The sequence below is a fragment of the Vanellus vanellus genome (genome assembly GCF_965231255.1).
Source record: "Vanellus vanellus genome assembly, chromosome: 1".
Taxonomy (NCBI): Eukaryota; Metazoa; Chordata; class Aves; order Charadriiformes; family Charadriidae; genus Vanellus; species Vanellus vanellus.
The window spans coordinates 215,801,831-215,825,912 of NC_138905.1; the positions used below are offsets into that span (position 1 = coordinate 215,801,831).

At 41.6% G+C, this 24,082-nt stretch overlaps 1 protein-coding gene across 6 annotated transcripts in view; it reads left to right on the plus strand.

Moving 5' to 3' along the window:
• Positions 1-23,882, plus strand: part of LOC309680714 (transmembrane protein 126A-like) — a 70,004-nt gene extending 46,122 nt beyond the window's left edge. Inside the window, exons 1-6 of one of the 6 annotated variants that reach the window (XM_082494407.1) lie at positions 15,634-15,747; positions 16,024-16,163; positions 17,844-17,968; positions 21,072-21,265; positions 21,827-21,941; positions 22,565-23,882. In XM_082494407.1, coding sequence (XP_082350533.1) covers positions 17,853-17,968; positions 21,072-21,265; positions 21,827-21,941; positions 22,565-22,769 — 630 coding nt within the window. In that variant the 5' untranslated portion in view covers positions 15,634-15,747; positions 16,024-16,163; positions 17,844-17,852 and the 3' untranslated portion in view covers positions 22,770-23,882. Of the gene's footprint in view, positions 1-15,633; positions 15,748-16,023; positions 16,164-17,476; positions 17,557-17,843; positions 17,969-21,071; positions 21,266-21,826; positions 21,942-22,564 lie in introns of those variants that run through there. The other 5 variants (XM_082494411.1, XM_082494409.1, XM_082494408.1 and 2 more) reach the window with 5 other exon arrangements.
• The last annotated feature ends 200 nt before the right edge of the window (positions 23,883-24,082 follow it).

Below are 24,082 nucleotides of genomic sequence, written 5' to 3' on the forward strand. Positions count from 1 at the left end.
TAAATAATATTCGGCTGTGAGAACCGACTGCCTGGACTGCAGCACAATAGTCAAATAAGAACCATATTCCCTGCCACCCAAATTAAACAAAAGATTCTGAAGCTGAGTTCCCACACATTCTTCTCATCAAGAAGAACAGCAGACTGGTGGTTTTCATGAAGGACTGGATCACTGTATATATGGGATTACAATATCCAGTGGAGAACACGGTTAGTTTTTAGCATCCAAAGTAAGTCCTGTACCTTACAGTCAGAGTGTATCATAAATACAACCAGAAAATCTTTGTTCTGTGGTACCCCTATTTTTCAGTGCTGATACCAAAACCAAATTCAAGTAAGACCACAAATCCACTGAACACACAATTTAACATCCCGAGTTGTGGACCTCCGTGTTGATCCTGAGTAGGTCTTTTGTCTGCTAACAAAAGACTACTGAAAAGTAAATATCAGCTGAGCCTCATGAAGTCTGCTGGACATATAGTTCTAGTTTTTCTTACTGTTTCTTGGTATCTTATGACACTATTTTTAAAATTAACACATAATGTTAAATTATACCAAGCAGAATATTGCATGGAGTCTTATGATACAAACTTTGACTACTACGACTGATTCTATTGGCTTTGAAAGATACCTTTGACAAGAACCATTCAGAATATACAGTCCTACAAAAACTCACATATATTCTAGACAATGTATGCATTCCTGTTTTGTTTACATAAATCACACTCAAACATCTCAATACAATAATAAGCACAATTTCTCTAAGGATAAAACAGTTTATGGTACTACAGTATGTTATTCAAGAGGTTACCAATTAACCCAAGCTAACTAACAATTCTGTATCGCTTTATCACTCCATAATTTTTTAAACAGTTCATAAACGTTTGTGGTTTATGCTACTTATCAGGAAAATTGCTACAATACAACAAATCAGAGATATGTGATACAGAAAGAGAACTGCAGATCAGTAACTTTGCTTATTGAATTTCTTTGGAAAACTGTTTCCTCCCTGAAATAGCCTAAAGTTTTATCGCACAAGATATTATTTATTTTTCTTCTACAGAATGAGTCTCTGCTTAATTTAATGTACTGATTTATATAAGAATCCAAAAAAAAAAAAAAAAAAGGCAAATCCTTTCCTCGGAGTTATTATTCTGGATGGGATCATTAGAGAATAATCCACACTTTCTAGTCGCAACACTTTATAGACACACTTTTATGTAATGTAGGTTTTTAAAGCTCCATAAATAGACAGTTACACTACAGAGCCAGAACATCTGTTGGGTCAACGCTTATACATCTGATGAAATAGAAAATAAAATTATATAGAAAATGCATTGCTAATACAACCCAAGTTATATTTGAATGAAACACAGCTTCAGCGTAGCTCACAGAGAAAAGGTTTTTCAGGGATACGGTCAAGAAGAAATAAAGCCATACATACAGCAGGCACAAATTGATGTATATTGCGTACCAAGAGACATGGACTTCTCGCCAACAGACAATTTTTTCTTAAAACATTGCTCTTAAAATGTAAACTAAACATATGAAAGACTAAATGTCATAATTACACACATTTAAAAGCAAGAAGGGAAATTCTGCAATTAATTTATCATCTACTGATGTCAATACCAACTCCACCTTAGCCATTTCTCAGGGTCCATAGCCAAGATCTGGATGCCACTTGCAATACTAACCAGTACCTTACAGGAAAAGGATTCCCTTCCTCTTCTGGTTTATTTCTGGGTCTTTGCCATGCTCTCGTTTTTTGTGAGAACATTTTAGAATCACTGAAACTCCATACAGGCAAGGAAACACGGGAAAAAATGAACTTGAGTATTTTCAGTAAGAGTGTAACAGGGCGGGCACTCTGCTTTTGATTACATGAATGTGTTTAGGTGGCTGGAAATCTTACGGAGTTATGTATACAAAAACTGAGTTACGTGCTGCCATGGCGCAGCTGCATGGTGCCTGGGAGGACATGCGTACAACTGCCGAGGGAGTAAAAAAAAAAGGGCAGGTAAATGCTGTGAAATCAGACTGTCGTTATTTTAAGTACACTTTACACTGGTCTAAACAACTACGCAGCTGCAGCGCTACAGAGGAACAAGCACCATGGTGTAATTTGAAATACCTGTACGTTACTTTGACCCTCCAGACCCAATGCTCAACTGTTTACTTAAGCAAAGTATAAACACCGCTGGGAGTCGCGCTCGCTTGAAGGCAGCAGGATGGGACTTCACTCGCACGCCATTCGAGTTCATCTAACTGTACTGACTGCAGCACTGAAAGTATAGTACTGGTGGGGTTGGGGCACGGCAGCTCTGGTGGTATGGAGACAGCTCTGTTGTTGATTAAAAAGTCTTTGATATGTACTGTGCCTTCATATGGGACAGAGGGTGACACAGCCGTGCCTGCACGTGGCAGTTCACATAACATGACACCTATGGGAACAGCTATAGGACACAGGAAACAGTTTTCCTAAATATCTCCCAGATGCCATCCAAACCATTTATCCTTTAGATGAACTAAATGTATTAGATCTGAAGATAATTTAGGAATATCTATGAATTTCAATAATTAAATTGGGAAAGATTTGACTAACAGGATTAATTGAAACTGTAGGAGAAAAATAAGACTGGGCCAAAACCAGAAGCTCCAAGAAGCTCCATTCTCAAAACTCCTCAAACCGGGGTGTGTTGAACGATGATGACTCAAAACAAACAGACAGATGATGGAAGCACCGCATAATTCAGGCAGATGCTGTCACATACCTACGTTCAAGCCCTTAGAGCTCCTTCCGGCCACAATAAAGCCATATAGGCTGAACTCTATATGGACCCGTACACAATACGGGGTCCATATAGACCGTACACAATAAAGGGTCAAACACTGCTTTGGCAGACAAGTTGCTATGCTTTGAACACCCGCAAGTCTGCTGAGAGCTGCTGCTGCCTCCCGTAGGGGTGTGACCCTGTCACCCAACTCTTGCTATGAAGCAAGGCAGCTCAGAAGATGGAGAGAAGAAAAAAAAAAAAAAAAAAAAAAAGCCATTATGGTTCCAAACTCGTTGGGAGCTGGAAAGTTCTGCCTTGCACATGGAAGAAATGAGAGTCAGCCCGTTAACCGTGCCCTGCGCCAGCACAAGGTGGTAGCAGGCAGCCACCACCTCTCAGGGAACATCAGGCCTACAGCAGCCTGTCGGTAAGTTTAGGATCAGATTTGCATTTCCTTCCTCCCATTGGCACCAGAGTTTGTGAATGAAAAGACTTTGGGGGTTTAATAGTATAGAAAAAAGTTGATATAAAAGAAATTAAAAATATTATTGTTTCATCCGCGACAGATGTTTAACGTAAGTTGAGCTCCAACCCTAACTGAGTTGATAAGATTAAGGGGGTTTTAACTTCAATTTATCTTTTTTTTTTTTTTTTCTCCTAATTGCATCTGCTCCCTTTCCTAAGAGGGATTTTGATTATTTTGTGACTTGCAAAGTCTATGGCATTAGGTGTCTTTTTAAAGAAAAACACACCAACACATTTCAGGAGACCCTTTTCAGCTTCTGGAGAACCAGAAATGGAAAAATGTAGGGCACTGAAGCTGGAAAAGGCATGAAGAACGGGGGAGGAAAAATACAGCAGCCAAAATAGAAGTGAGAAATGCAATCAGAACACCGGGAAAGAGGGCAAGGAAGTTTTCTCAGTGAACTTTGCTAACCTGCTCTGGCAGGGGGATTGGACTAGATGATCTCCAGAGGTCCCTTCCAACCTTGACCATTCTGTGATTCTGTGAACTTTAAAAAAGTATCTCAAAAACTACTTTTACCTTTGGAGAGTTCACACCTTTGTTTAGATGACCCCTGACAAAAGAGCCAAAGGTGTGAGCCAACACTATTCCCTGCCTCAATTATTTTAGGAGCTTTTGATTTGATCCTCTGCTCTGGAAAGTTCAAAAAATACAAATGAGTCGTTGCAGATCAACGGGAGGGGATGGAGTAGTTTATAGAAATTTCCAGGCAACCTGCCTTGGGACTCATCCAAGCCGAAGCCATCAGTAAGTCATTTACCTTTCTTAATCTCACAGACAACAGCAAACACAAAGGAATAAATCCTGTTAACACGCAATGCTCTGTGCACACAGAGGAGGTGTAAGGCAGTTACAGTTTAGAAAGAAACACAAAAAACGGTACGCTAAGGTGGTTAAGAAAAAAACAAGCTGTAGGCTCCCGTCCTTCAAAAGGCTTGAGAGCTGTTGGACAAATGACGATCATAAAATATTTACATATAAACATCAATACAAGACGCAAATTAGTCGAGCAGATTGCAGAGAGGGAGAGCAGACAGGGAATACGGGGCCCTGTACAAACCGGAAAGCTCTCAGCATCTCGGGCCCCTCATACCCACAACAGGACTCTAATGAACTATCAAGGAAAGGCAACGTATGGGTTATGCAACCTCGAGGAAACATACGGCATTACGTAGGCGACAAATACTATCACCCCGTGCGATGAGCACTCCCAACAAACAAGCAAATGGGTTAAAAATAACAGCTCCTGAGAGTACGCACGACACGTTAACCCATCTTCATCTCCTGGGGAAAAGAAGTGGACAGAAAAAGGAAGGGGGGGGGGGGATGTTAATAATTTAAGGGATCACCAGGCAGGCTTGTTTCTGGTGTTTCAGCTTTTAGGAATAAGATCAGGATACAGAGGAGACGGACACATGGTCTGTGAAGATTAATCTTGGGCCAGCGGAGAGACTCTTTCAAGGAATTATATTTAAAGTTGAGGTCGCGTTCTGAGTTGCCCTCACCCTCCCTTAAATGTAAAAAGAAGTGTAACATCCCTAAATTAACCGTGGTGAGTTTTCTGCACAGACTGCTTTCCTGCAAAACACAAATTTCGGAACAGTTTAGTTGTGAAGGGATGTTATTCTAGACCTCGATGCTGTCAGCAGACAAGAAATGGGCCAGACAGTCCGTGAGAAGAACCGCTACACAAATACGACAGCAAAATTGCACAGAACAAGGCAATATTATATGCTCAGGTATATTAAGGGGAAACCAGGCATCCAAACGCCAAGGGAAACTGGACTAGAGTGAGGAGGACGGGCAGCTCTGCACCGAGCGGTGAGAACGTGCAGTCGCACAAGTAGGCAGTGCCAAAGGCAGCAATCACAGCCGAAGCTGCAGAGCAGACTCCTGTTACAGAATATTGATTTGTGCAGATGATGCAACGAGGAGGGCTGAATGCTCTGCAAGTCAGACTGCTTTGAAGGGCACGCGTTACGCTATGAGCTGTCAGCTGAATTCTCTGAGAAACAGAAATTACAGCTAGATAGCGCCCAGAGGAGCCCTGTTAGGTTTTCAGTTTGTCCCCCTGCTGCGCAGAAGGAACCAGACTTCCATCCACCCTACAGATGCCTGTCTGACTGCACTGGGAACCTCCTACAAAAGCCACAAGATCCCTCACCGTCTGAATCGGTGCTTGAAGGTCCTAGTGATTTTTTCTACTATATAATTTCCACCTTTTTTGTTATAAATCAGGACCACTACTTCTTGTCCTCCAGATGTTGACGTGGAAAGCCAACCACCATTATTCCCTTTATAGCCTCTTCTAAATTGTGGGACTTGTCATGTCCCTCCCCTGCTCAGTCTCCGTTTTCCCAGGCTAAACAGTTCCAGCCCCTGCAACTTTTGTCCACAGTTTACATTTCCAAAACCTCTTATTCTCTTTTCTGGAATTAAATTTATCTTAAAGCATAATCTCTAAACTCCAGCTGAAGACCTAGTAACACCACAGAACACAGACTGGTGGATGAAGCCGGACAGAAGCAGCGTCAGCGTTATGGAACACGACACGGACACACAAATGACCGGGGAAGCGATGATAATAAAGGAGCGCTTGGGTTCTTTTTTAGCTTGTTTGTTCTGAATCAGATTTTTTCTCTCATTTACTATAAGGAAAAATGGCTCCTTAAGAAAAATTTCAGTTATCAATGGTGATTAACTGCAATGTAAGGTTGTTGTCTGATTATCTTTACACTTCATTTTACAACACGTAACCATACATCCGTCCCGTTAAACTGCTGCCTTTACATCGTTTTAGTTTTAAATACTTTGAACTTGATGAACTGTACTTACCCGAGCAATAGGATAACTATATAAAGATCAGTTAAGTGACTGGCTCAGCTAAAAATCACCAAGTTTTCCCCAGCATTTCTGCTTATCAGAAAGCATCTTGAAAACCAAGCTGCATTCCTGCTTCGGTGCCCCAGATGGGAATATCTGACCCCTGCAATCCCACAGATATCCCTCCTCTACTCACCCTTTCCTGTAAACCACAATTAAATCTTGAAAAAAAAAAAAAAACCACCTGGTATTTAGTGTATAATCTGTTCATCTTATGTGTCACGCTTTACCATGATAAGGAAGACTCCACTTATTTCTTCATTTTCAATGGCTCGCTCTGGGACCTGGATTCTTCCTACCACATCACTTCTCTTCAGGGACCACAGAAGGGCTTTAGCAACTGCTGATATCAGCTGCTAATCCCACCGGGAGCATTCTTTTTTCTCAGTGAGCTTTTTTTTTTCCCCAGCCGCATTGAAGGTAGCGTGGAGCCTGCTCGTTAGTGATCCTTTCTCAAATTTCTTGACCTGACGACACAGATCTGTTGGTGTCTCAGACGCCAGAGCGAGCAGATCCTGGGGCCCTGAGGCTCCCTCTAAAACTACAGAAACCCTGCAAATGTAAGTAGCTTCACCTGAACTTCTTGTTCGTGCCTTTCAAGTGTCACAATGTTAAAATCAAGGTGTTAAAACACTAAATCGACAATGCAAATATGAAGACCGAATGAAAAATGAAGCTACAAACGGCCAAAATGATGTAGCACCAAATGAAAACCTCTTGTTTATGCAGCAGAATAAATGCAAATTAACATCTTAACAGTGTAAAATTATTAAGAAGCCCTGCTTTGAAGAGCTTACAATCTAATTGCATGTAATACACAAAACTAGTGGAACTTCCTGCATAGTTACAAGAGTAAAAGCCAGAAGATATACACTTAATTGCAGTTGCTGTGTATTTGTTGGCTGGTTGGTTTTTTTGCTTTAAGAGAACTTTCAACATCAAAATTATCCTACACTTGAAAATTGGAATGAGACAGAAAGCTAACAATAAGATGTCTGTTCTGGAATAAATAACTTTCAAACTCATACAAAAGAACTATAATTTCACATGAAAAAAAAAATCTGGAATGAAGAAAATTCAGATCTAATTCAGTACTACTGAATTCTGTCTAGAGATGAAAAAAAAAATAATAAAATGGAATGAGATTAAATCATCTTTATTTATTACCAAAATATGCATTGTGGCCTTACATTTTCTCACATTCACTTTGGAACTTCATTTAAGATCCTTTGTATTAGACCAGTCTCTGAGTTGATAAACAAAACACACTCTTCCAGGCAATAACTGAAAATGAATCCTACCTTTTGGACATTAAACAATAGAATCTGTAGACCTGCAAAGTTTGGTTTGGGGTTTGTTTGTGGTGTTTTGGGGTGGTTTGTGTTTTTGTGTTAAAAGCACAGCTCAGCAGGCATCCATCCGCCAGGCAGCGTTACTGTAGTGCACAACACCTAGGACTGAACTGGAAGGTGACTTGAATTATTCCACGACAGCATAATGCGATATATGCCCTACGGCCAGGGGAGAGAAGAGCACTGCAAAACATAAAATATTGGTTTCTGTTTGTAACCCCATTAATTGTTTCCCTCTTTCCAAGAAATTCTACAGGATTCAATTCCCTGACAAATGTGTTTTGAAGGAAGCATTGACCTCTTCATCTCAAAAAAGCAGACAGACTTAAGGACATTTGCTCTAACTTGTCCTGGCGAAGAGAGTTTAATGCCACGAAAAACTCCTCTATACCACAGCCATTAAAAAGCAAATGGTTTCTTCACATATTTTGTATGTTGGTTACTACTGTCATCAGCCATCAGGTCAAGGCAGCTACACTGGCTCCTGCTGGGACAAATACGGCAAGAGAAAACTTGGCCTTTACTTTTATAAAGCTGTTGTTTGGCACAGTTTTAATCTACAGTTAATCCAAGAAGATATCATAGTGAAACAGACCTTAAATTCTTGTAAAAAGCAAGAACCTGGCACGACCTGACCAAAAGAAGCAAACCTGAGTAAGGCAGATTTTTCCCCTTTTGCTGAAGCAGGGACTGCAAAATCATCTTTTATCACATTGGGCCACTAGTTAACAAATTCAGCTTTTTTCTCCGTGGTCACCCTCTAATATCTAACTTGGCCATCTGGAACAAATTCAGAAGGAAAGAAGAGAGGATGAGAAGGAAAAAAAACATGCTTATAATGCAAGACACCATTCCTTCTACTGAGTGCAACAGGCATTTCACAGGAATGGAGGAGAGGATGCACAGCTGCCTCTTGTGTCTGTGTCAACACTATGGTTGCCTGCAGTTCCAGTGACTAACAGCACAATAATTTGTAACACGTTTTTCCCCACAAAAAATAATGAATAGTGGTAATTTATAGCATTCATGGAACACACAACGTCAGCTCTCATAAATATCTCAGATAAGATGTTTTTTCCACTAAAATTTATATGAGTCTGAGACATCATCTACCTGAGGCAAGTGAGTTAGTGTGGGTACCCTAGGCTCCCTCTGCGGTCTATGGAGAGAGAGAAGATGACAACTATCAAGAAGACAATTCAGATTTTAAGTGGGTTAAAATACCCTTTGAAGGTGGATCTTTATCTCCTGACCAAAGCAGCCCTCCAGGAAAAGAAGCCGGGCACCCTACGTAGGTGAGGGAACTACAAGGGGATGGATCTGCATTAAACATCTGGCAAATACCAGAACAATGGTAGAGACGGAAAAAGAATATAAATTTCACTATTCCCAATCCAGAGTCCCCTGAGCTTTGCAGCCTGCATTTATACAACAAAGACTTGTTCTGTATAATGCCTGCTCCTATAGTCCTTTTGTGCGCAAAATATCTCACTGTTTCTCACAGAGGAAACAATGTGTGGCTGGAAAAAGATTACTGCCACAAAAGCAGTTACATCTTTAAATCAAAGCTTTATGGTGAAAGTTGGTAAAATTTAGACAGCAATTTTCTGCCAGTTAAAGAAACAATTTTAACTCTCGGAAAACTAAAATTGTTCTTTCCACTGTCTTTAAACATAATCTACAACTTTGCACTGCTCCCATTCAATCCACTGTAAAAACTGAGAGGTAGTTGAACTTGGAGCGAAAAAATTTGGCCGTTTAGCCGTGTATTTATTTGAGAATACTTATTCAGCAATTGAAAAGACAAAAACCCTTTAACACCGATGAATTATTAGACGGGAAAAGAAAAATCTCCAATACATGCTGGATTGCCTGCTGTAAGGAGCCTACAACTACATTGATTATGAATTTTGAGTTATGATCCTAAATTTAAATTTTGTTATCTAAAAAGAAGTCACTAGTTTTAAAGAGATTTAGGGCATGAAGGACTCCGATGCATTAATGGGAGCTAGCTTTGTCTGGTCCTTTATGAACTCTCCTCTAAAAGTTCCTGCTGAGCTGTTCTTAGACCTCTTCCTTGCAACAGACCAGCCACATAAATTAGCATTACCACTACAAAATCTACCATTCCATAAAGCTTGTCTGTCAGAGTCTTCTAAATGGCACAGAAGAAGTCCACATGGGATGAGATTGAGACTTTTTAATTCTTGACGTTGATGTGCTTAATAAAACATGTTCTTGAAAGCATTTCTTTACATAAAAGGTATGATGAAAAAAGTTACTTGGCGACAAACAGAACCAGCATGCCTTTATCAAGGCATGGCTACAAGGTGGAGTGAGTCGAGAGGGTATTAATAACAGCCTACAGGTTTCACCTGGCTAAAAATAGAATTCTTCTCACTCTCAGAGATGGAAAGGGAGACGAGGGCAGTACGAATCCCAACGTTCAAGTATCTCTTACTGCCTAGACATAGCTAGATGTGTAAAGACGGTGACGGGGTTAGTCTAGAGGCACACGTGCAGCCGGGCATCTAGGTGTGGGGGTTCCTGCCATCCCCGTGTGAATCACAAGCAGGGTTCCAAAACTGGAATCTGGTCTCCATCACAGAGGAGTATGGATCTAATTAGTTCTTTCCGTCACTGTGAAAGACATGAATGAATTACAGTAACATTTTATGCACTTAACTACTCCGTAGATGAATCCAAAATATATGCAATTACAGATCTAAATATACACAGTTAACAGGAATCAACTCAGCTAAGTAACTCAGGGAGGAAAGGAGAGAAGACATCTAAAAACACACAAAAACCTGACTTCACTTCTTCTGTATGGTAGTACTATTTTATTTTGAAGCGAAGCTTTCCTCCAGAAGTTCCATAAATTTATTACGAATAGTTGTATTCAAACACATCCTCATTTGTTTGTGAAAATAAAGTAAAAATTAAGTGAAAATAATGAATTTATTTATTTCCCAAATGCATTCATCCCGTATCATCTCTAAATGGCACTGCCCAACAAATAATTTTGTAACTAAAATCAAATGTCTGATTTGTTTTAAAATTATAAGTGTACTTAAGTGAAAGATGAGCAACCAAAAGCCACAGAGAATAGCCATTTGTTTAGCCACACAGCAATAGTGCAACAATCCAGACAACATCTCGGCCCTTATCTAAAAGGAGTACATTCAACGCCTGCAGGGCACTCCCTTCTCCCTTTCCAGCCTTGCTTTTATTTTTTTAATTATTTTTTTTTTTTTTTGCTGAGACTGACAGCAAGCATGCCAATTCTGTGAATATTCTTGGGAATGCGGAGCCTTATTTCCCTCCAGAACAAAGCGAGAAAACACAATCCGTTCACTCTAGCACATCAGGCAAGGGCAACCACATACTGACACCAACACGATCAGAACCAGGAGCAAGCCTTTTTCTCCACATCCATAAGAAATCAATGCTTCCTCTAAGTTACGTGGGTTTTACAATTAAGTAAACTATTTTTTTTTTCCTGAGTAAACAGGCCTAGACTTTTAAAAGCAAGATGGCAGACATCATATCAAGCCATAAGGTAAAGTGGACATTAGGTCAAAGCTACATGAAATTTGAAGACCGGTACGAGATCTGAGAGCTCCTTTAAAGGCAAATTCTCAAAATGCATTCACTGTTTTTTACAAAGATCCAGAACTGGTCAATGTCAAAGAAAGCAGCGTTTGGTAACAACTTCCAGTGATAAATATCAGGATATTTTAAAACTTGTATTTACAGGTTTCTCTATCTCGATACTGATTCTAGGCGAATATTTTGATCAAATCCAAAATAGCAACACGTAAAGAAATGCTGATAAGGGAGAGGGATAATCCTGTCCTTAGTGCTGCTATTGAAATACACACTTTTGCACAGCCTAAAAGAGAGTATCCCACCAAGATTTCTATAGATGGCATGAATGGGAAAGACAGTAGATATGAACTCCCAAATACACAACTGAAAGGGAAAATAAATCATCAACAGCAATATGAAACTAGTTACACATAAGAGTGCTGTCAAAAACTTAAAGCAAATAAATGAAAAAAAAAAAAAAAAAAACCAAGAGGGAAAAATCCCCTCAATCTCCCAAATATTCACAGGACTATTAGGGATTACTTGTAACAATAGCAGATTTGGTGGTGGTTTTTTTTAATGGAGCATGTTTCAAGTTGCCAGCATGCTTTTAATTACATTTAGAACGTTAAAGTCTTTTGCATGAACTAGACAAACTAAGTCATTCAAAATGATAATAAAGTTGCTGAATCACTACCATTTTTAATCCTACAATTTACATGCTTAAATACATTTTTTAAAATATCCTTTTAATACTCAAATACATTCACACTGGCAACTTCAGTACACTGATTGATGTGACGGTTTACAGTATTTCAAGGAGGATATTTGGGATTTTATATTTTAAAATTGACAAAATACATATCCTCATAAAACAGAAGAAGAAATTAAAGCCTTGAGGTACATTAAGACTGACCCAGACTGTCTTGAAACAAACAGGAAATCCACAGATTTTTAAGGCCAGAAGGGACCGCTATGATTGACAATTTAACTTCCTGCACAAAGGAGCCCGTAAGATTTCAGCCAAAAAATCCTGCAGCAAGTATTCTGAAACTGAATTACAGCTAAACATCTGGCACAGAAACATCCTTCGTGTAAATCATCTAATTCAGGAATCAGACGTAAAATATGAAAAGAGAGTCTTAATTTTCCTTCTGTAAACAGGTAGAGTATGGAAGCCTCACCAGTACATCAGGGTGACACGTTTACAGCACAGCAGGATGAATTATTAAGGGATGGTACTCCTCCATACACATTCCCCTCTTTACTACACGTAATTGTAATTACATGAATGACCATACGATTCATTAAAATATTTCAGTTTCGAAAATTCATTTCTACACTGTCATCTGTTAAAACACCATCCAAAAATCCCATTTATTGTTTTTTGTACAAAAATAATTCTAGCAATCTGCATGCTTTTATCATTATTTACACAGTAAATGTTAACTCATAACTACATTGAAGGGTTATTCCTACAAGCAAAAGAATCCATAGTCACACCGACTATATCCCCATTTCTGTTGTGTAACATTCACTTTTTGCTTCTTCCCCCACATTTTGGTGTCATCAGATCCAGGGATATATTAGATCCAGGGACATCTGGACAGATGAGCTGAATAGAAAAGGTTCACGTGCCATTTATTCTATTAGCATATTCTGAAATTTTAAATCAGTGTCATATTTGCAAAGAACCAGAAATAACCTAAGGTCTACAAGTGTTTTCAGAGTAAAAATTTCCCCTTATATATTCCCCAGCTCTTGTTTGAACACTGGAAACCACATTTTTCAAAGCTGCTTCTATACTTGCTGTAATCACAAACTTTAGGAGAAGGGGCAAAATCTAAGACTGGTCATCTTTTCTTAAATGTTGCCATACTGTAGTCATAAATATAGTACTTTTGTGTTGTATTAAAGCATGAAAATCAAAGTTAGTTAAAATCACATTTAAAAAAAACACGTTCAAATCGCCTTCAAAACACAACTCGCATAACTTTTATTTAAAATTAGCCTTGAAACTTTGTTATTTATTTATGCTGCTACTGATGGCTGATGTTTATTTGCCAAACGTGTAAAGAATAGATAACTAACTAAACCTGTGATTTTAAAATTCATTAGCGTTTGTAAGACAGGCTTCTCAAAAAATTAAATGCCAAGCTTTTCTCTTGGTGTCTGTTCAAGATCTCTGATGGCTGATCTTTACAAAATAACTATTTGAGGCCAAATTTGACATGACAAGTCTTAAAACATGGCATAAAAATACTTTTAAAAAATATTATTGTAAGTGCACAGATTTTCTCCCATTTTCAGCGCAAAAGAAAAACAATTTCAATCCCCCATTAAAACACTTTTAATTTGAAATTGTAAGTACTAGAAATCAACAATCTAACAAAATGAGGACACAATATGAGATATGAAGCTTCATAGCCCACCTTTCTTCTTGACTGGCATTCTTCTTCCTATTTCTGAATCTGGTTGCAAGCACTTTTTTACGAGTATTAACGGTGTACTACTGGAACGCTTTGCGAGGTCAGGAACTGGCTATCTATTGCAAAACACTTTTACAGTTCAGTTAGGAAATGCAGCTTCAATCTTCATTTCTATCAATACTTGCAGTTTTCTTGTATTGGACTTCTGATGCTTCCCAGAAATAAGGAAAAAAAAAAAAAAAAAGGAAAAAAGAAGCTTTTTGATTTTTTTAAGAGATGTTTTCAATTTCTTTAAAATATATTTGAATCTATAAAAATACAAGAATGTTCCTTGGCAATATAAAACCTTATTATAACTCCTCTTCTGGCAGAAAAGTTTGAAAATTAAAAGATTTTATGTAATACAATTAAGGCACAGTCCATCTCTAGGCAGCTGTCTTAATACTCCACCTATACATGCTCAAAAATATATTATTGGCAGGACAAAAACTCCCAAATAATCCAAACCAGGAGGAAGACAAAAACAATCCAAAGTGACTCTTTAAACTTCTTTCACTTCTTGAACGAATTTTGCTAGCTATGTATTAGGTGACTACACAGCAGACTGAAAAGGTCCCTTTATCCTGACCAGACAACAGCCTTCAAACATCACCCTCTTACCCAACAGAAGTCACTGGCCAGTCACTTTCATTTTTATTATCTGCGAGCCACCCAGCCTTACGGTCTTTAATGTCCCTCTGATCCTCCCGTGTATTAAAAGAGAGGATTGAAAACGAGGAAAGCAATCCCTTGACCTGGAATTATTAAAGTGACAGTGCTGCTCCCTGGGCACTTTGGCAAAGCAGATTGCTTTATATGGGAGTCATTTACTTCGTGCTATTTCTTCCCTTGCACAGCAGCCACCTCGTGAAAGAGGAGGAAGGAGAGTTAGGAGAAGAGCTTCAAAAAAGGTTCATTTTCAGAGATAATGAAGTATTAATGAAATAAAGAGCAAGCCATGAGATCAGTCCAGAGTTTCCCACTCAGAAGCGCAGCTGGTTGGCTTCAGTACGAGCCTCTCTCTCTCCCCCTTTTTTCTGGAAAAAGAAAAAAAAAAAAAAAAAAAAAAAAGAGAGAAACAGAAACGGGATAGATTTTTCCTCGTCTACCTCGTTAGGAACAAATATGAAAAAGGTGGACAAGCTCCAAACGCTTCCCTTGCCCGCACGAGGAGCTGCGATGCACACATGACAGGGCTTTGCTTTGCATCGTCTTCTTTAGGAGATGGAAACTGCATTTGTGAAGGGGGCGGCTCTTGTTTTGCTCTTTTAATGTTCACAATCGGGATCTGTCTGTCCCCGCTCCCCTCCGAGCGGAGACTCTCCCCTCCCTCCTCGCCTCCCCCGATCCAACAGGGACCGTCTGTTGCTTTTCTGAAGCGGGACACGGCAGAGGGGGCTGGGACGGGGCGCAGGTGAACTGGAGGAGCCGGGCTCGGCTTGAGGAAGAGGCCGATTTCCCCCGGGCTGCTGAGGCAGGAGCTGAGGGGATGAGGGAGGGGATGGAGGTGGGACGAAGCGAGACGCAACCGGGGCGGGGGAAGGGGGTGGGGGGGGCTGGATGGGGACGGGACGGGGAGCACAAAGCTGCTGGTGGAGAGGGAAGGGGGCGGCGAGGCGGGAGGGGAGCGGGCGATGGAGAGGCTGAGAGGAGAGAGCGGGAAAGGGGCGCGGGGCTGAGGGGAGGCGGCCGCAGGCGGGGTGCTGAGGCCTGGGCGAGGGGAGGGGGGTCAGCGGGTTACCCCGAGGACTGGGCCTCCCCCCATCGAAGGCTCCTCAGGGGAGTCCCCGCGTCCCGGCCGCCGGCTGCAGGATCCCCGCTCAGCCCCGTCTCCATGGAGGAGCCGCCGCCGCCGCCATCCGCCGCCCCCTAGCAACGAGCACCGGGCCGAGCGCCGACCCCCCGCCCGCCAGCTTACAGCCAATCGGAAGCCGCCATGCTGAGCCGGCGGGGAACGCCCAATCATAGGTGTCCTCTGAAGCCCTGGGGTCATGTGAGGGGGTAAGATGGCGGCGCCCACGGGGAGGGGCGTGAGGTGGGAGGAGCCATGTTGTAGGTGGCGGGGCCTTCTCGGCGGGAGCGGCTCGGTAAGGGCGGGAGAGGGGTGGTCACCGCCGCTGCTGCCGGTGAGGACAGCTCAAGGTCGTGCAGGTCGGGACCCGGTCGCTGAGGGTGAATGGGGTGTGAGGGCGTTTAACGGCGGTGGGTAAGGGTCGCTCATGGCGTGCGGTGGGGTTTAAAACCCGGAGAGGGGGGGGAGGTGAGCCGCAGCCTCCCGGTGTGTGAGGGCTTCAGCCCGGAGCCGGGTCCCGCGGGCCTTGGGGACCTCCGGCTGCCTTACAGCGGTGTGTGAGGGGACAGGGAGGGTGGTGTGTACCTCCCGGCTGCTGACAGCCCCCTGACGTAATGTCTGTGGTCTCCCTAAAGAACAGGCCTCAAGGCTGGCGGCGGCCCCCTCCCGGTCCCCGGCGAGGCCCTGCTGCTTGTCCTGCATCCCGCGTTGAGGCAAGCGCGGTTCCACGGATAGGAGGTAGGACACAGGCGTCAAATTTTAACGGAAACTTAAGGTGAGTATAGTCAGCAAAATCAGTCTGGGAAACTTTCCTCTGGGGACAAACATCTCAAAAAAAGCATTTGAATTGCTAAATAACCAGGTTTAATCAGAAGGTGTCGTGGTGGGTTGACCTTGGTGCCCACCAACCCGCCCTCTCGCTCCCCCTCCATCAACAGGAAAAGGGGAGACGATATGATGAAAAGCTGGTGGGTCAAGGTAAAGACAGGGAGAGAACGCTCACCAGTTACCACTATGGACAAAACAGACTAGCCTTTGGGGAAATTCATTTAATTTATTGCCAATTAAACAAAATAGGATAATGAGAAATAAGAACAAACTTTAAAACACCTTCCCGCACCTCCCTCTTCTGCCCAGGCTCAACTTCGCTCCCAATTTCTCCACCTCCTCCCCCTGAGTGGCACAGGGGGACCGGGAATGGGGGTTGTGGTCAGTTCAACACACATCTCTGCTGCTCCTTCCTCCTCAGGGGGAGAACTCCTCTCACTCTGTTCCTGTATGGGTCACAAGTCCTGCCATCAAACCTGCTCCAGCATGGGCTCCTCTCTCCAGGAGTCCACAGGTCCTGCCAGGAGCAGGGTCACAGCCTCCTTCAGGCATTCTCCTGCTCTGGTGTGGGGCCCTCCATGGTGGATATCTGCTCCAGTGTGGACCACCATGGGCTGCAGGGGACAGCCTGCCTCACCATGGTTTTCATCATGGGCTGCATCTCTGCTCCAGCAGCTGGAGCACCTCCTTCCCTGCTTCTTCACTCATCTTGGTGTCCGCAGAGCTGTTGCTTTCACGTATTCTCACTCCTCTGCCTCAGCTGCTGTTATGCAGCAATTTTCCCCCGTCTTAACTATGTTAACCCAGAGCTGTTACCACTGTTGCTGATGGGCTCAGTGGGTGGGTCTGTTTTGGAGCTGGCTGGCATTGGCTCTGTCAGACATGGGCGCAGCTTCTGGCGTCTTCTCACAGCAGCCACTGCTGTAGACCCCTGGCTACCAAAACCTTGCCATGTAAATAACTACGCTTTCTGACTTGATACATGGCTCTGGCTAAGAGTACCAATAAAGAGCTTCCTTAGGTGTGGAATATAAAAGCAGAGTAGATATCTTCATGATTTCTTTAAATCTTTACAAAGTATGGATTTATTGTTTTTTTTTTCCTTACCAATTTGACAGTTAAGTCAATTTTAAACTTGGAGTAATGCCAAAATCATTGTCCCATTAGTGTCTTCCTTTGTGCTGTTGGCATTAGGGATCATTCTGTTAGAAGGTGATCCAGCTGGAAAAAACAACTATATATCCCGTTGTTCCTCTGAGCAGTTTTCATCTGTGTGTTTCCCGATCCAAGCTGCTGTATGGCCCCAGGATTGGAGGTGCTCGGGCAGGAGTTTGTGGAGGGTGAGACCATCAGTTTTCATCACAGCGAGTACTTAAGTTGGCTTAGAGCGATTGTCAAACCACTGCCACAACATCACTAAAGAAAGCAGTTCGGTAGCATTCCTGTAGTCATAAACATCGTAGACTTCTGTCGCTGGATGGTGCCCTTTGCAACTGAAAACTCTGCTGTGAAAAATAGGAAATGCATTTGTGATTGCATAGTGCCAAAAGAGTCTAAAAGTTTATTTGATGGATACTGGGGCTGTGTAACTTTGATTACATTAGTTTGTTTGTTCCTTGTGATCCAGGACTTCAAGATGACAGGAAGAGAGTTTCTTGAACTAGATTCTCTGCAGCACAGACTATATTTGGAAAGACTTAAGCGGATGGAAGTCATACAAAAGACACTCAATGAGCTTCCTAAAGCAGATCAGTAAGTGCTGGTAAAATAAATGAAGATAAGTGCATCAAATATTTCAAGTTTTTTGGAGGCTTTTCTTTTCCCTTACTCTTGTATTGCAAATCTTCCTTGCCGTTACAAAAATATTTAATTGTGAAGATGCTTATTACTGTCTGGAACAGAAAACTTGTTTTGCATTTTTTAAATGTGGTTAGTTCACTGTACTCTCTGGTCCTGCTCAGCTGGTTTCTGGCCTGTGCTCCCCGATGCCGAAGGGTCTGGGATGGCTCATCAGCCCCGACTGGCTCTGAGCATTCACACAGTCCTGTGCTAGAGCTAATAAATTTTCTAGGAAACTGAGATATTGGCAAACGTAAGGTGGACACCTGTGGTTCTGCAGGAGTCATCTTGTGTCCAGCAGGGCTGGCCTGGGGCCAGAACTGAGTGAGCACCAACCTGCTAGTTTCTGCATTTCAGGAAGGCGAGACTGAGGTATCCAGGTGGTGGTGGACGAGTCAGCCAGAGTCATGCAGGCTCACCGGCGGGGTTCTGTGCAGCACAAAAACAGCTAAATGCCTTCTGGGCCTCACAAACAACCTTTTTGGCTTTTGTGATACTGCATTTCACCGCAAAACCTTACTGAACCTGAACTGGTTCTGTAAGGTGCTGTTTACACATGTGTATCATTTTGGATAAATTCTGTATAAATAACAGCAATTGGAATCTTCTTTGATTTTATTTTATTTTTAATAGAACTTAATTTCTGGTTAAAAAAACTGCCAGTAGTAACACAGGGCCTCCCCACACAGGTGAGAAAGAATAAAGCCAGGGCTTTATCCCTCCTGTTACAGGCAGTGGTGCAGCTTTGTGTAGGATCTGCTGTGCTCACGTTCATCTTAGAAGAGCTGGGGAGCTGAGGGGGAGGCAGAAACCTCAGCGGTGAGGTGGTAACGTCTTGATAAAAACTGTGGTACCTAGGGACTGCTGGGCCTTAGAAAGAAGTGGGTTTCAGGGTGTGCACCTTTATCTGAAACTGCCCTGGCAGATCTTGAAGTTTGTGTATGCAGAAGGGAGGTCACTAATGGCTGGAAGGGAAGAGGAAACATCCTACAATCAGACTGAGAGAGTTCTGGCTCACCCAAGTTCTTGTTTTTAACACTAGGGAGCTAGTATAAAAACAAAAGAAACAAACAAAAAAAAAACCCAAACAACCCTCCTTCCCAAAACCAACAAATCTCCCCCCCAAAAAACAAACAAAAACCCAAACCCCAACCCCTCCATCCTCCCTTTCTTTCCTTTCATGCAGCGTAGCAGTTCTGTACAGCAGTAAGCCTGAGTAGATTCTGCTGGTCCTGGGTACATTAACGAGCTATATTTTGGATTCTCTAATACACCACTAAATTTTAATTTTGGTCCTCTGCACGTATGTATACACACACAGGCATTTCACTGCCTGTGGTTTTAAATGTACCAAGAGAATAAAATAGCTGGTTTGCAGAGTCTGTACTCTAAGGATGTTCTGTGAATGACATCCTATATCGGGAGAGTGGTGATCTGAAAAGCAAATAGTTTCCTTCCTTTTTAAAACCCCCAAAAAGAAACATGCCTCCTAAATAAGGGCAAGAGAGATCTGACCAGTCCAGTTCTTTTGCTAAATAGTATCAGAATTGAATTGTTGGTAGCTTGTTTTCATGTTTGAAAATCTGCTAAGTACCAAGAATGAAAGTATTTTCCTATCCAAACTGAGAAGTAGTTGGTGTTGTTGATGTCAGATGTTTTTAATGGTTTAGGTTTTGCAGAATTAGCACCTACATCTCTGAAGCCTTTGTTGTGTGGTTTGTCAGTGCTTAATGTTACTCTAAGCATTAAAATGTGGAAGAGTTTTAAATAGGTGGATTTAAAAAAAAAAATCACGTATTTTAATTGCTAAATGGTTTAGAGATTGTCACATTTGATAATTTTGCAAATAAATATGACATTTGGCCTAGCATAAATTTTGTGACCAGTTAAGCATTTTATTTTCTTTGGGGCTTTAGCAGTAAATCCAACTTCTGATGCATTTAAAAAAATATACTTTTAACGTAATAATATTGGCACGGCCTCAGAATTGGAGTGCCTTCCAGTTAATTGCTTTGCCTGGCAATAGTTGTCATTTGAGATTCGTGGAAACCTAAAGCAAAGAGTTGTTTCCACTCATCAACTCTCTATGCCAGGTATAATGCTAAAGATAACACACGATTTCCTTCTGCGATTCAAATGAAATCAATCGCAACCCGCTCCTCAGGCTTGTAAACCTGGCACGCGTTCCCATCCCCTTTCTTGCGTTACCTGCTGTGATGGAAGGTACGCAAGTGGAAACTGTCAAGATAATAAATGCCGACTATCTCTGAGCAGACTTTCTTCTATTCTGCCTTCGCCGTATTACGGATTGTGGCAGGAGTAGCTGCTCTAAACCCCGTTAAAAAAAGGGTACATAACAGAATCCAGTCCCTCTGTTATCACGGCAAAAGTAGAAGCTCCAGTTCTGTAAACCAGTATGTAACCTTTGACTGTCATAACCTCCTAGCAAGGTAGGACCTTACATTCCTGTGTTCCATGCACTCCAGGAAGGCTGACAGCCCTTCAGCCTACGGAATCGCTGCAAATGATCTGCCACCAGCTGCTGAGGTCGTTATTGGGAGATCTCAGTTGCCATAGTTGTCTCACCTGATTTGTTCTGCAAGCTCTTATATTGAAATTAAATCCATACTTTGGGCAGGCTAGAAACAAGGATGATTACAGGAGCTAGCTGTGATTATAATTTTTTTTTTTTTTTTTTTTAATTTCCTTTGAGAAAATATTCTCCTTAGAAACATGCTGATTAGGAAAGCAAATTTCATGACGTTTCCCTTAGTCATAATAAAAAATATTGTAGAAAAGTCTTCTCAGCCTTTCTGTTTACTTCATTCTCAAGGTGTGTGTAAATGCAGGCGTATAGTGAAGGATGCTGTATTGGTTGCTTTTCAAAGTAGTGACTCTCTGTTTTGTACCAGCGAGAGATTTACCTCTTATTGTAGGATATTCGGATTTGAAGCGCTGAGTAAACCAAACTTTTTTACAGTTCTCAATTGCTGAAGCAACTTTCCTTCTTTCGCAGAAACCTTTGTAATCGTGGATCATGCTTCCTTGCAGCAAATTCAAGCTTATGCGGCTTAGCGGCAAATAACTTCTTCAGGAACATCCTACACGTCAGAAAGGCTTCCTTGGTGTCTGCTTTGCCAATGGCTGTCATTCCGTTTCTTTCAACAGCTGCAATTTATGAAGCTTTTGTGCGTGAGCCTTTATTTTCAGGTAAAATCCTCATTATTCCTTCTTTTCAAAAATGCTTTTCTTTCTGTAGACAGTGTAATGCTAGAGAGCTTTTCCTTGCTGCAGAACAGTGTCCTTGAACTGTGGTGGTCTTGAAACCTCAGTTTGTAAAGTGGGGTTTGAAAAACAGATCATTTCATGCATTGGGCAGCAGTGAGTTCTTGGAAGTTGAGTGGGAAAGGAGATACATATGTATATTTATATATGTTTATAAAAAAATTTCTGTTACGCATCACTGATTTTTAGCATTTTTCACCCAAAAATCATGAAAAAGTGACTGCAACAAAGCAGTTCAGTTTCCCCCATCTGTGTGATTTCATTTGAAGGTCAACTGTAGAGCCATAAATTCTTCAGGAGTTGGAACGAAAGTGATTTTTTTTTTTTTTTATCTTTTTTTCACAAAAGGAAAAGTCTTTTCAAAATTTCTTGCATACCTGCACAGCTTGGCTGTTTCTGCCAGGCGCCTGTTTCCGTGTTGCAGCACGCAGCCTGTCACTGGAGCTATGGGAATACTGACAGTGAAACATTTTGTTTGTCGTGCAGGCGAGCTGAACTGTGAGGTGTGTGCTGTGATCAGAGGAGGATTGATCGGGGCTGTTGTGGGTGGTTTCTATCCTGTTTTCCTGGCTCTCCCTGTGAACGCGAGCCTTGCAGCCAGGTACGTCTTGTTAACCTGCAACGAGTCAAATGTTTTTGTTGGTCAGATCTTCAGTTCTCAGTTTGAATTCTGTGGATTTTTAGTCTATGCACACCTATCTTCCTGGAGGCTTTTAGGACGTGGAAGGGGATTTATGTTAAGGTCATCTAATTACAAGGCAAATTTAGTAAGAGCTACAGCAAGCTCCGAAAGTGAAACAAGATCTGCAAACTGGTAACTGGAAAGCACCTGGCTTGAGCTGGAGCCTTATAAGCTACTCATGATGCGTCTGGGTATGTGAAGTTGTGGCTGCCATCCTGCCACGTGGTGCAGATTGCTGCTTGGTGCTGTTTGGCCGGACGGCCGAGGGACCTTACTGATCCCAGGTAGCACCCAGCAGCCAAACTGGCCGGCGGGTGGGATTCTGTGGACTTGATCAGAGCACAGGTAGGGAATGGCGAGACGTCAGGATGGTTTATAGCATTTATCCAGAGAGCTCAGTACCACCGAGTGAATTTAACTTAGGACAGGAAGGAAAGAAGAATAGCTACCTAAATATTTTTTATTACTTTAATGTTAAATCTTGACAAATTGGATGGAAAAAAAAAAAAAAGTAAGTTTCTACCACTGTTTATGTTGTTTAGGTATTCTTCATCTCCCTTGCCAGGGAAAGAAAATCTATTACGCTTCTGGCTCACAACTGCTCAGCCTGTCTTTAGAAAGATGAGTTTGGGTGTAGTTATCCAGGCTCTAACTGGATTATATCTTGCCACTAAACATCACGGAATATATGTCAAAATACTGGAGCGGATGAACACTAGGAGGGATCCTGAAGAGTTACAAGACTGAAGTTAAGCAGTTTTTCAGTTGCCTTGGATAAGTAACCAGAATAAACGAAGAAAGAAGTTGTTGCTTGCTGTCTGTATTAATAGAAAAACAAAAGTTAAGACTCTGCACTCGTATTCTTTTCAGTTCTGAACTGAAATGCAGGTTAAGTTTTTCATTATGTCCAGCTTAGGGTATACACCTGAACAACAGCTTTACAAGGAGAGGTGTTTTTCTTTGGAAATGGGGGGAAGCATTTATATTGCCTGCATAGGGTTTGCCTCTAAGATGATGCAACTTCTTTTAGAAGCTGTATAAATGAATTGAAAAAGGGGGTTTTCTTCATAATGCAAACCATGGTGTTTGGGTTTTGGGTTTTGTTTTTTGTTTTTTTAAGAAAAGGGGGGAGGATTGTCAAGGCAAGGTTTTTCTAGAGATTCCTCAAAATCTGCGTATTTTTCTCCCTGAACTTTCCTCCATTCTGCTAGCACAGAACTTGTGTCACAAGATTACCCCCTTTGGGCTGTTACAAGGGTCATGCTATACACTGTAGAGCAACCAGGAGTGATACTCGTGTCAGACTTCCCAGCATATATACGTATCAAGTGACCAAAAAAAAAGCCCAGTCAGAACAAAATTTGTCCTTGTAACCACTTTGCCTTGAAATTAGTCTTTTCCTGAAGCGAGGAACCGTGGTGAGAGGCCTTAAACGACTGGTGCTGTTACCGTGGTATCTCACCTACCTCTAGTTTTAAGATTAGTGGTCCACAATAATTCATTTATGAGTCAGGCTTGTCTTCACATCAGCAACTGTATGTTCTAGAGCAATATAAATTGCTAATTTTCCTATTGCATGAGATATCTTCAGTGTATTCTGTGGTTTGAGAACTAAACCGGGAAGTTTTTTACAGAAGCAATCATCTCAATCTGATGTACGGTCCTGACTGTAAAACCTGTACGATTACTGGTCAACAGTCATGTGCACTTCAGTAAAATTCTAGTACCTCCAGAAATGCACATGGAAATATTTATATATTTATTAATAAGATTTATATATATAGCTATAGATTTATATATATTTATAGATTTATTAATGTTTATATATTTATTAATGAGAATAAAGCCTTCAGCACTGAGACCCTTAATTAGCTTGGTTTAAAACTTGTGCTCTGGCTCTGCTGAAAAATATATTAAAGGAGTTTCATCATGTTTATCTGCTTTTTCTGAACAGATTTGTTGCTACAGCAGGAAAGTCATGCACCCTGCTTCTCTGTAACCTGGAGTAACAGCCTGATTTGTACAGGGAAGCAGCAAAGACAGGCTACATCTGCAGTGAT